Source organism: Camellia sinensis, chromosome 9 (assembly GCF_055761805.1).
Source record: "Camellia sinensis isolate YWXY chromosome 9, ASM5576180v1, whole genome shotgun sequence".
Lineage (NCBI taxonomy): Eukaryota > Viridiplantae > Streptophyta > Magnoliopsida > Ericales > Theaceae > Camellia > Camellia sinensis.
This window is the reverse complement of record NC_138969.1, coordinates 107468704-107480876: the sequence shown is the minus strand read 5'-3', so window position 1 is coordinate 107480876 and position 12173 is coordinate 107468704. Positions and strand designations below refer to the sequence as shown.

The window sequence follows — 12173 nt, the reverse complement described above, 5'->3', positions numbered from 1 at the left end:
ACTTTTTATTAAGTATTTTTATTCCTGATTCTTTTCCTTCTAATCTAGTTATTCCTAATTTTTCTTCCACTAACCCACATTTCATGAGGGACCTTCCCACAAAATGTGAGTTGTTGAGTTTAATTATTGGAAGAATGTTGAAGATTTGCTATTTACATCTTTACCTTGCATTAATTGTTATGAATTGACATCTTTTTTTTTTTTTTTTGAGCACCGGGGTGTTTGGATCAAAACCCGACTAATCTGCAAAGGTGCACAGGCCCTCGGTAAGGAGTTTCCCGCAAGTGTACCATGGTTAATTCAAGGGTTTTCCCCATTCCAATGGTCCCAAGGAATTGTTAGTACCTAAGAGGTTTTGATCCATGAACCTTGGAGGGAGCACACCCCCAAGACCCAAGGTCTTGCCACTAGGCCAACCGCTTGGGGTTATTATGAATTGACATCTTTATCGTTCACTAATTTAACAAAAAGTTGTGACATAGTTTCACCAAAAATTGGGTGGTACCCCTTGTCTTTCTTGATTGTATTAATAATATACGTGTGTGTGTGTCTTAACCGTAATTCATTCATCTCTGTAACCTTAAAACAAAGGAAGTGTGTGTGTGTGTGTGTCTTAACCGTAATTCATTCATCTCTATAACCTTAAAACAAAGGAATTGGTATAAGATTAAATTTCTATTTCCTCGTCTCTATTTGAAGCTCAACTTGGATAAAGTCAACTCCCTATAAACAAAGCCAGAGTTTCCATTTTTCTATAGTGTATAAAACTTACAAATTCCTTTTTACTTCTCTTTATGCAGTTTTGTACCACAGGTTGACAGTGGTTGTTTATATTGGACAATGATTGTGCATTAACATGTTGTGATAGTGGTGGTGCATTTGCATGGTGCATATGGTGATAGTGAATTATGATATGATGGAAGGCGCATATGATCTAATTTTTAGTTTAGTTGTTCTCAAGTCATTGGAGTTTTCTGATTTCAGTTGATGGATGACGCGTCTTTGACGGGGCTGCCCGGTTAATTAAATGGTGTGTGATATTGGTTCCAGAGGAAGTTGAATGGAAGTGATGCAGAGTATGAGAAGCTCAAGGAAGGCTAAATTCAGAGAAGCGATGATACTTGGACATTGGCATGATTTCATAGAGAAATTGATAGAAATCTTATATAGTTATGTTTCTGGTATTATTCTTGTCTTATTTTATGTTTAATTGGATGTTTTCTAGGATTTTTAGGTTAGAGGTATTTTGGTAATTTGCAAAATTTCCAAATACGAGTTGTGTGGGTCACCCATGGGTCATCTCATGGGTCAAGTTGTTTAATTAGTCATTGTTTCTGTTTCTTATCTAGTCTTAGATTAGTTTTGAAAGTCAAAAATATTATAATAGTTTTCTTTTTTTGTTATAGTTGGTTTAGGATGTCTCCTAGTTCTATATAAAGCCATGTAATATTTATAATTTAATAGAGTTGATATTTAATAGAATTTTTAGAACTTTGAAGCCTGTTTTGGGTTTGTGTGATGCAACCTAACCCTAGGTGTGATGCCTAGACCTATCTTCTTTTCCTTTATTTGTTCCTTAAATTTCAGCACCTCCATAGGCCAATTACTGTTCATGGCTACTGTTCACAGCTCCTAAATAGCCTCTGTTTTGATCTCTTTCACCCAGTTTATTAATTCTAAACCTAGTTCATTTCATTCAATAATTGAAATCCTAAAATTCCTATTGATTCAGTTTTAAGCAACCATTAAAACCCACAAAAAGTTAGCTTTGTAGTCCTTACAGCCCTGTCCCTAATTGTCCTACATCAGGAAGTTATGGTAAGAAAATGGTTTGGTAAAGAGTTTTTAGATGGAGAACGTAGAAAGAGAAAATCCATGAAGTTGATTTACTTGTGTTTATTTTTTGTATTAAATTTGTTTCTGGTCTACTACTTGATGTTTTAGAGAGACTGTCTTTTGGGGAAAAAACTAAAAAAAAATAAAAATATATTATTTCATCATATCTTTTGATTTGTTTAATACATGTAGTTTTGTGGTTATTAAAATTAATGAAAATTTATCAAAAGTTTTAGAGAGGAAGTGGAGAGACAAAAGGTGGTTTGATGTAAATGGTTTTAAAGGAGAAGAGAGAGAAGATGGTGTTCACATAATTGGATTGTTGCAGTGGTGGTTGTGGAGGTCAAATATGATGGTAGGAGGTGATGGTTATGGAGGAGGTAGTTGGTTTGACTAGTGAGATTACGGTGCTGGATTGATGTTTTTGCCGACTGTCACGAAGGAAATGTAAATAGAGAAAGAACGAGACCAAGTACTGAGAGGTGGAGAGAGAGTAGAGCAGACACAGAGATTAGTACAAAGTGATGTGGGTATTGTTTGCTTTTAAAGGGATAAGATGGCTAATCAGAGGCACGGTCCCACATTGTTCCCAAGAAATTTCATATGTCTTTTGTTGCAGCATATTTCGATAAAAGTTGTCATACAATTACAGACAGCAAGTTGAAATCTACTCACTTTGTTTTCAATGTTTTGAAGTTTGATTTCATGACGATAAGCTGTGTTAAGTCATGATGTTCTGTTGAGGAGAAATTTTATTGACCTGAAATACTGACTATTGCATTACAAATCAGATCTTGCTATATTTGGAGCATCGATGGCAGGAGCTTGTATCGGTTTCCTTTCCCACAATCGATACAAGGCATCTGTATTTATGGGTGATACGGGTTCGTTGGCACTAGGTGGAGCTTTAGCTGCAATGGCTTCTTGTACAGGAATGTTTCTTCCATTATTCATTTCGTCTGGGATCTTTGTCTTGGAAGCGGCATCAGTTATAATGCAGGTATTTTGTGTGTAAATGTGTATATATATTAGGTTATATATTTTTGGTTTCTTTTCATGTATTATTTCTTTCCTATGATTGTGCTTTCCTTTTCCTTTGCTCTTGTACAGCACTCTGCCTATATATGCGTAATGGCTCACTGTAGAGAATGGATGATCAATCCAGAGTTATTTTCTTCATTCTCTCTTTGTATTAAATCCAACATGGTTGTAAAAAATCCCGTCATTTATCTTATCAAAAACTCTATCCTCTATCTGTTATTTTCTTGGTCTGTGAACTGCTGCCGTCGCATCTCATTGCAATGCCGCCACCACTGTCCACTCTTTGTGCCTCGCCTATTGAAATAATATTCCAGTGCTTCAATCTCAATTTTAAAAGCACCATTGTGTTTGCCCCGATCAACCGAGTTCACTAGTGAAGTCTGGGCTCCAATCACCCACGGACAATCTCACACTCCCCACAACATTGGTGCATTGTTCCATGTTCAGCCCCTTGTCTTATGTGCTGTAAGGCATGGTCGCCTTGTTTCCTCTGTTTGCTTAGCACACAATGCGTGCATCTGCATTCTTGTGCAATGCGTGTACCATTTCCTCTGCGTGCAGCATGTGCATCTTGGCCGGTTTCTTTCTGCTGACGGTTCACTCAGCCCCTTCCAGCAACTACAATTGGCTGGTTTAAGGTGTTTTTGAACCTTTCTGATCTGGTTAAATTTTTGGCCTTCTGAATGTCTATGGCCTCTGTTTCTGAAAATAAGCCTCTGTATTTCACTTTTGCGTTGGTAGCTTACTTGTTCTATTACTATGGAACATTATGAAGTTTCTCAGCCAATATCTGTCGTCTTAAGTGGCTCCAATTACATCCTTTGGACACAAGAAATTTCTAGTTTCCTCAAAGGACATAAACTTTGGAGATATTTCACTAAGGATCTAAAGGAGCTCAAGCACAGAAAAGAACAAGATGATAAATTTCCTCCGCTCCTTGTTGAGTGGGATAACAAAAACCATCAGACTATTAGTTGGTTTCGCAACACGTTGACTACATCCATTAGCCTTCAGTTTGGATGCTTTGACACTGCCAATCTATTTGGAATTTCTTGGCTGAGTGTTATACCACTGCTGATCTTGCTCATTAATATCAACTCGGGTATAGGCCAAGTTTAACATAGGCCAAGTTTACACTTATAGTGTGTCACTTCTTAACACCATCTTCAAAAGAACTGGGTCTCCAAACAGGTCTTGGGTCATGCCACCATGGTGCGCCCAAACCCGAGTTTGAAACCCGACCCAGATTTCCAACAAGATGTCTTGTGCAAGGTCTATGGATGCGACAGACCCTTGGGATAGGCCATAAGCTTGGGCTCCTATTAAAGCTCGTTAATCTTCAGATTCATTCTTAGCCTTCTCCCCCAGTGCAGTCTGTTGCCTTAACTTTAACACCCTCATTATCAGTCTTTAGCATTCTCGGTTCAGTCATGTATGTCTATTGGTCACTTAGAACTTTAGTCTCTAGTTGTTAGTTAGGTCTAATAGAAAATGAAGATGTCGATTGTTTGTTTGTTTGTTTTTTATTTTTATTTTTTTTTTAACTTGCCAAAAAACTTGTTTTGCCTTCTAATAAAAGTGATTTTGTGTCGTTTGCTCTACTTGGAACTTATTCCCTCCAAGGTCTAGGGATCCTCATCTCTTCTACCATTGGCGGTGAGGGGGGTTGCAGGAACTTTGTTATTTTTGTTGATGATTATTCACGTTTTACATGGATACCTCTAATGCATAATCGATCTGCATTACCAAAGATCTACTGTGACTTTGTAAACATGGTAAAAACTCAGTTTTCTTGCTATATCAAAGTCTTTCGTGCCAATAATGCTACGGAATATAGAGTGTTCATTTAATGTTCTTCACACAAATGACAGTCTATCATTGTTCTTGTATACCAGCAGAATAGGCTTGTTGAACACAAGCATAGATATATCGTTGACACATTTTGTGTCTTTATTATCTCTGCCTCTTGTCCTCAGCAAATTTGGGAAGAAGTTGCTCTCACTGTTGTCTATACAACGAATCGTATTCCCTCTCCCATCATTAATAATCAGTATTCTTTTGAGTGTTTGTGTGGTGCTTTCCAAAATTGCAATACTCTTAGAGTCTTCAACTATGCAAGCTTTGTTTTGCTTCAGCCTCACGAGTGTACCAAGTTAGAGCCTCAGGCTCCTTTTTGTTGTTTCTTAGGGTATGGGATTGAACAAAAGGGCTATCCACGTTGGCATTCGCAAATGTCTTCACCTTTCTCGCCATATCCCCTTTTAGAAACATAAAATGTTTTCTTCTATCTTCCGTCCACTTATACCACATTTTTTTACCAATTCCTCCGTTGAACTGTTCTTGACGAACTTGATTCAACTTCTTATCCTGAGCTCATTAATACAGTTTCTCCGTATCTGGTTCATCTAATGGTTCTGCCCCTATATACTTTGGCCTCCATTCAATATAATTATCATTCCATTGCTCCACCCATCTGTCACTCTACTCATGTAAGAGATATATACCTATTCATCTATGTGATTACCAATATTTTCCCACGATACTTCTTATCATGAACTTTCCTATCATGACGCCAATTCTAACCGTCTTTTGTAGCAAGCTATGGTAGAAGAATTGCAAGCCCTGGACGAAACTCATACATGGGACTTGGTTGATCTTCCTCTAGGCAAGACGGTAGTTGGTTGTAAGTGCGTTTGCAAGATCAACACCAGAGAATGCTATAAGGCTCATTTGGTTGCAAAAGGTTTTACATGAGTATGACATTGATTATGAGAAGATGTTCGCTTTAGTATCTTGCGTCACTTCTGTTAGGAGTCTAGTTGTAGTTGCAGCAGCTCGCCTGTGGAGATTGTATCAAATCGATGTCAAAAATGCTTTTTCTCAAAGGTGATCTTACTAAGGAGGTTTATGTGCAACCTCTGCCTAGATATGCACATCAACGACACAAGGTTTGTAAATTTTGTTGTACTCTCTACGGTCTCAAGTAGGCTCCTCGAGCATAGTTTGCAAAATTTAGTGCTACTATTGGTCGTTTTGTTTCTCCTCAAGTCCTTATGATTCTACTCTCTTTATCTGCAAGACAAAGCAAGGTATTACTCTCTTACTCCTTCATGTTGATGATATGATTATCACTGGGGATTATTTTACTACTATTTCTAAACTCAAACAACCCTCAGCAAGCACTTTGAGATGAAGGATTTGGGTTCTCTTAGCTACTTTTGGGGGCTTGAAATTTTCTTTTACACGGATGATTTTACTTTTTGGGTTCTCTTTCTCAAGCTAAGTATGCTTATGATCTTATAGCATGGGTTGGACTTACCGATACTAAGATTGCATTTACACCTCTAGAGTTTAATGCTTGCCTCACTCTCTTTGGATGCCACCCCACTTTCTGATGTCACTTTAATGATAGTTCATTGGCAACCTTGTTTATCTCACTGTTTGATGTAGAAAAAGAAGAGGGAGAAGGTCACAAAAATGGCCACAACCTTTTTTACTCTCGATAATACTATTTTGTTGTCTTCATTACTCAGCGTACTCTATTCTGTAATTACATGCTTACTCGGATTGGGTGGATGATTCCATTGATTGTCATTCTAGGCTTCTGCTTCTTTCTAGGCAATTCACTTATTTCTTCAAGAAGCATATTGTTAGAGGTAGATCTTGTATTGAGGCCGAATATTGTGGTATTGCTGATACCACTCAAGAACTTCTCTGGCTTAGGTGTTTCTCACTCTTCTGTAAGTACACTACACTGTAACAATAGAAGTGTGTGGCACTATTTGCCTTCTCTCAGTTTCCTCATCCAATCAAATTACTAATGTCTTCACCAAGGTACATGTCACAACCCCATCTCACCCCAAACAGGATAGTGAGGTGACTAGCCAGTAGTTATAGACTACCAAAGGCGTAACATACAAAAGGAGTTGGACTCTTTGGATAATTTAGGCAAATTTTCCATTGTGTGAAAGCCATTTTTTTGCTTATATTTAGTCCGTTTGAAGCATCCATTTAGAATAGTGCATAACTATATGAAATGAAAGCATACATTGTTCTTGATTACATACATATTTACAAGGATACAAAAATATACAAGATGAATTACAACCCTCTTGTCTCTAGCATACATGCATAAACTTCAAGGAACTAATTTCTCCATGATGCTTCTCTTGTACCTACATACATATAGGGGAGATGGGTAAGCCATCGCCAGTAAAGTGGTAAATGAATGAACACCGACAAGCTTTTAAACATAACCTCAAATCATAGTTTCAACATAGATTTAACTTGAGCAAGACATTGCATAACTTGGCTTGCAAACATTTACATAATGATGAACATATCAAGGATTATAAGGTGTTTAACCGGTGTCGATATCGGCTAGACACCTAACCCGAAGGTGGCAAGGTGAGCTCGGCCATCAAGACATGATTGGTTATTTCCCCAATTTTGGGACATGATCCAAGAATGTCATCTTAATATATGATACAAGAATATAGGATGTTCATTCATAACAAAACAATAGCTTAACTTTCATAAACATAGCATAGGTTTGCATTTTGAATCATAGTTTTAACAAACATAACTTCACTACACTACTAATGGCTCCTTGAATAAAAGGTTTCCTCCTCCGAGTGCTTGACCTACACAAAGCATGAACAAGGTATTAAAGTACCTAGCTTACATGTACAAATATAACAAACCGAATGCCTAAGTTTGGCTAAACACTTTCCTAAACTTCTCTTACATGTCAGGTGCTATTCTAGGCTTAATTCAAGTCTTAAACAAGTGCATAACATGTGTCAAATGCAAGCATGGGGGTGTCCTAAGCAAACAAGGCTTGAAAAATATGAAATAGGTTTGGAGCAGGGTTGCCACATGTGCAACACAAAACAAATGTATTAACCCAATTCTAAACTTTGTTCTTTAACTTTCCTATTAAAAATCAGTTTCTAAACTTTATTCAATTCTATTTTAGATCTAAAATAAGTTCTATAAGATCCGGTGCATCGAAACAAGCAAAAAAGGAGTCAAATCGGGCGAATACCCTGTTTGACCTACCAAAAATTGGGAAGGTTACCACACGTGCGGAAAATCTGAGGGCACGTGCAGTTATTTCAGAACCAAAAATTGATTTCTAGACGGTCTGGCCACACGTGCGGGAGTCACTTTCAGGCGTGCAAGGATGGCTGTTTGAAAATCCAATCTTGTTCTAGCTTACCTCTTCTCATTTCTAAGCCTTCGAACCTGGAAAACTTGTTATAAAACATTCAAAACTTAAAGGAAAAAATGGAAATATGATTCTTTTCAAAGCAATAACTTCAAAACATGATTTATTCTTAAGGCACCAGGATCAAAACTTAGGTTTTTGTCAAGAAATCATTAACTCTATTTTTTATTAAAACCCTTCTTGCTTATCCTTCCAAAACATGAATTTAAACTTGCAAAACTCTTAGAAATCATATGAAAACATGAAGATGAAGCTTCTTACGCATCAAGAGCACCAGAATCAAGATCAGATTGGTGAGAATCATGACTACCTAGCTTGTTCTTCAATCTTTCCTACCTTTGTTAATAACTCAATTAAATCTTAGCTTTTTCTCAATCTTTGATAATAGGTAGGATTACTACTAGTATTAGGCTTGAAATCTTTCCTTAGGATGATCAAAAGATGGATTTTTGGTTGATTTTTCAAGCTTTCTTTCTTTTTTTTTCTTTTTTTTTTTCTCCTCTTCTTTCTCTTCCCTTCTCTTCTCTTCTATGTTTCTCTCTTTTCTTCTCCCTCTTTCTTGTGAAATCTGATTTCACTCCCCTCATTTAGCTTATTTAAAGGTAAAGACAAAAGCTAGGTAGGACAAAGTTGGACATTTGTATAAAAGAAGAGATGTGTGTTTCACCTACGTGTATGCTTCACCAATTTCTCTAATCTCACGTACTTAACTTAGTTAATCAATCTTAATTATAATTAATCCATGTTAGTCTTTGATTAATCAAGGTTTAATTTAATCTTGCTTAGCTTAATTAATCTCAATTAGGGTTCACTAATTCTACTTAATTAACTCTAATTATGATTTGCAAAATGACATAGAGTATTAAAATAATGAGTACATTAGTCTAAGATCTTTAAGCTCCCCAATTAGTGCATAGGCACATCCTAGCATTCACAAATTCTACACTTAAGGTGTCCCCTAACTCTTAGTAATCTTCAAGTATTTTTCTTCTCAAGTGTGTCTCATCAATGCTTGCTTTTCACTTTGAAGTTTCTTTCCAATTGTATTCATCTTCTAAGGTTTCATCTTATAAATTCATATTTCTATCTCTAGAGTATTGTAAGGTGATTAGATTAAGCTAAATATTCGTTCATGTCATGTAAAAATACTTTTGATGCAATACACACTTGCTCACTATGTTCAAGAGGTGGTTAGTTCTTAAGTCTTATTAGTTGATAGTGAAATTCGACGGGTCCAAGCTTCCTAATCACTCATTTCTAAGCTTCACTTTAAATATTTGTGTAATGAGACAGTTAATTTGACTTAGAATGTGGCATTCTTTAGGGTGTAACAGTACATCTTCTGGGACATTCCATGACTTGGTTTCTAAACTTAAGATGGTATCTACACTACCTCCTTGAGTTTGAAGGGGATAATGTATATATATTAGGTTATATGTTTTCGGTTGCTATTCTCTTCATCTATGAAGCATGGACACCTCTCCGAAGGTAGTGTATGGGTGTCTGACACGTGTCGGACATGGACACGGACACGGACACGCATCGGACACGTCATGGACATGTGTCCGATACTCTGTGGGAGGTGTCTTTTTTTTTTTTGAATTTTTTTGTAGTCGGACACATTTGGGACATGCTTGGACACGTTTGGGATACGATTCTGAACAAAAACCCTAGCTTGTTGGTCGACAAAGAGAAAGAGAAGAGAAAGAAGGTGAAGAAGAACCTAAACGTGTTGAACCTCAAGCGGTGAAGTTGAAGCCCTAGATTGAGGTATGTCCTCCTTCTTTGCTTCGTTTTTCTTCTTCTTTCATCACTTCGAAGGTCGTCTCTCTCTCTCGGTGTGCTTTTCGTCGTCCCCTCCTCTCTGTTTTTCGTTTCTCGTTGATCGTCTCCGTCTCTTTGTTTTTCGTCTCTCTCTCTCCCTTTCTATTTATTTATTTCTTTTTCTTCTCATGAAAGACTCTCTGTCTCTCCCTTTTTATTTATTTATTTCTTTTTATTCTCATGAAAGATTGAAAGTATTTTTTTTTATAAAAAAAAACCTACTTTTTTATTTATTTATACCTGAGACCCTCTTTTTATTTTTTCTATTTTTTATTTTTTATTTTTTTAATTTTGTACATATAATAAATAAATAATATTATATATATTGAACGTGTCCCCAGCATGTCATCTCTCATTTTTTGAAAATTTGCGTGTCCACATGTCCGTGTCGTGTCCCGTGTCCGTATCGTGTCCGTGCTTCATAGCTCTTCGTTCTCTCGTGTTAGTCCTGTTCATTCTCTCTTTATATTTAATCCAAACAGTGTCCATAACCTTCTTTTTTTTTTCCCTCGATCATTCTTTTCACCTGTGATGAGAAGACTCAGATGTGTCTTCAATTTTGATATTTTTGTTCGCCACTGAATTCCTTTATTTGTTTTACTGTTTTTATATTTTCTTTCTTTTCCTTTTTCTCTCTTTTTTTGTGATCTCACTGTAATCAGCCCATTGCTATTGATATAATCCTTTAATGCAGTCTTGACATGTTCCCTTTCTTTCTTGATTAACTTTTTTCTTCCTACTTTTGGTTCTCTCCATTCTGATTTCTGCTACTCAAGTATTGCCATTTTCGTATGTTCAAAGTTGCCTAAAAGCTTCTTCAAGATATTAATACAAGTGCAATGTATTTGGTATCTAGTAAGAACCCCTACAATGGACGACTGTCTCATGTTTCACCCTTCTTCCACTTGGATGGAGGAAGATTTTCCTCTTGAATTTGAGAAACTAGACCTTTGCTAATGGAATTGGTTTGGCCAACAAGACAGTGAGATGCAAGCAATAAGATAAAACTATCATTATAATTTCTAAGAATTGAAGATTGTAGTCCGCATCTTCTTCATTAGAAGAACCTGAAATTAAACTGTGTATTGTTCTTGTTGGCTAGATATCCACATGCAAGGGCTTATATGTAGATACATGAATACATGCAAGTAAGCACATATTCAGGTGCACAAAGTGACAGTTGATATTTTTAATACATGCTAGGTATTTTGTGGTGGATTGGTGGTTTTTCTATTTATTATGATCAATTTTTCTTCCTAAAGTTTGTGGTAGCATGTTGTGCTTGGATTGAAGAAACAAAAGTTGGTAAATTCAATTCTCATGAGCTTGTAACCGAATTGAGGTGCTTATGTTTTAGGTATCCTTCTTCAAGACCACCAAATGCTTTCACGGAGCTGGCCACCGCTTATTCCGGATGGCACCATTTCACCACCACCTTGAGCTATGTGGAGTCAAAGAACCAGTTATTGTTGCAAGCGCATACGTTCTTTCTTGCGTGTTAGCTTTATTTGCAGGATATGTGGGTCTTATTTCAGTGTAACTAGTCAAAAGCATTTTTGCCTGACCCCTTTATTGTTTTAGCATGTTCACTTATAATTGTCATTCCGTTCTTCCTCTTTTTGTTAATTTTATTTGTTGTCTTTGTTTTCGGCTGCCACATCCATTCTTTGATAGAGAAAATGTGAAATTTATATATAGAAACAATGCATATATATATATATATATATTGGAGGTTTATGCAGGCTGATTCTGAGTACAAGATCACTTATTTCAATTTGAATGGAAACAATTCAATCTCGGAGATGAGTTTTATTAATTAATTGGCTCTTGCCTGTCCATTGTCAATTGTTGTTAGGTTAATGAAATAGAGTGCCCATTACACTTTAACCCCTTGTGGTTTATCCAAAAAAACATGAAACTTCCTTGTAATTTCATTTGTAACACTTAAATTCCTGAATTTTATACCAAAGTGTAATTTCGGACAGACGTAACAACTTTTGTAAAAAGTCTTGAATACCTTTACTTTTTTTTTCTCTAATTTTCTTTTGTATGCCATCTTTCTCATTATACCTGATCCTTTCCCCCTCACATTATGTCATGGACACCACCTGCCGTTTTCAGGTCCAACAACTACCATTTCTTTTCACTCTCTCTTTTTCTTCTTCTCCCCTCAGCACTCAACTACCATATATAATTTTTAATATGGAAGAGGCCATGGCTGTCCTAGTTGAAGCAGCCACTA

The 12173-nt window shown here is 36.5% G+C and overlaps 1 protein-coding gene across 5 annotated transcripts in view; it reads left to right on the top strand.

Annotated features, from left to right (window-relative positions):
- The window catches only part of TRANS11 (translocase 11), a 69809-nt gene extending 58134 nt beyond the window's left edge, over positions 1-11675 (top strand). For 2 of the 5 annotated variants that reach the window (XR_014340166.1, XM_028254587.2), the window contains 2 exons: positions 2628-2836; positions 11289-11675. Coding sequence is in view for 2 of the 5 variants with exons in the window: in XM_028254587.2 (XP_028110388.2) it covers positions 2628-2836; positions 11289-11471 (392 nt within the window). In the remaining 3 variants the exon portion in view is untranslated. Of the gene's footprint in view, positions 1-984; positions 1182-2627; positions 2837-11288 lie in introns of all 5 variants that reach the window. The other 3 variants (XR_014340165.1, XR_014340167.1, XM_028254590.2) reach the window with 3 other exon arrangements.
- The last annotated feature ends 498 nt before the right edge of the window (positions 11676-12173 follow it).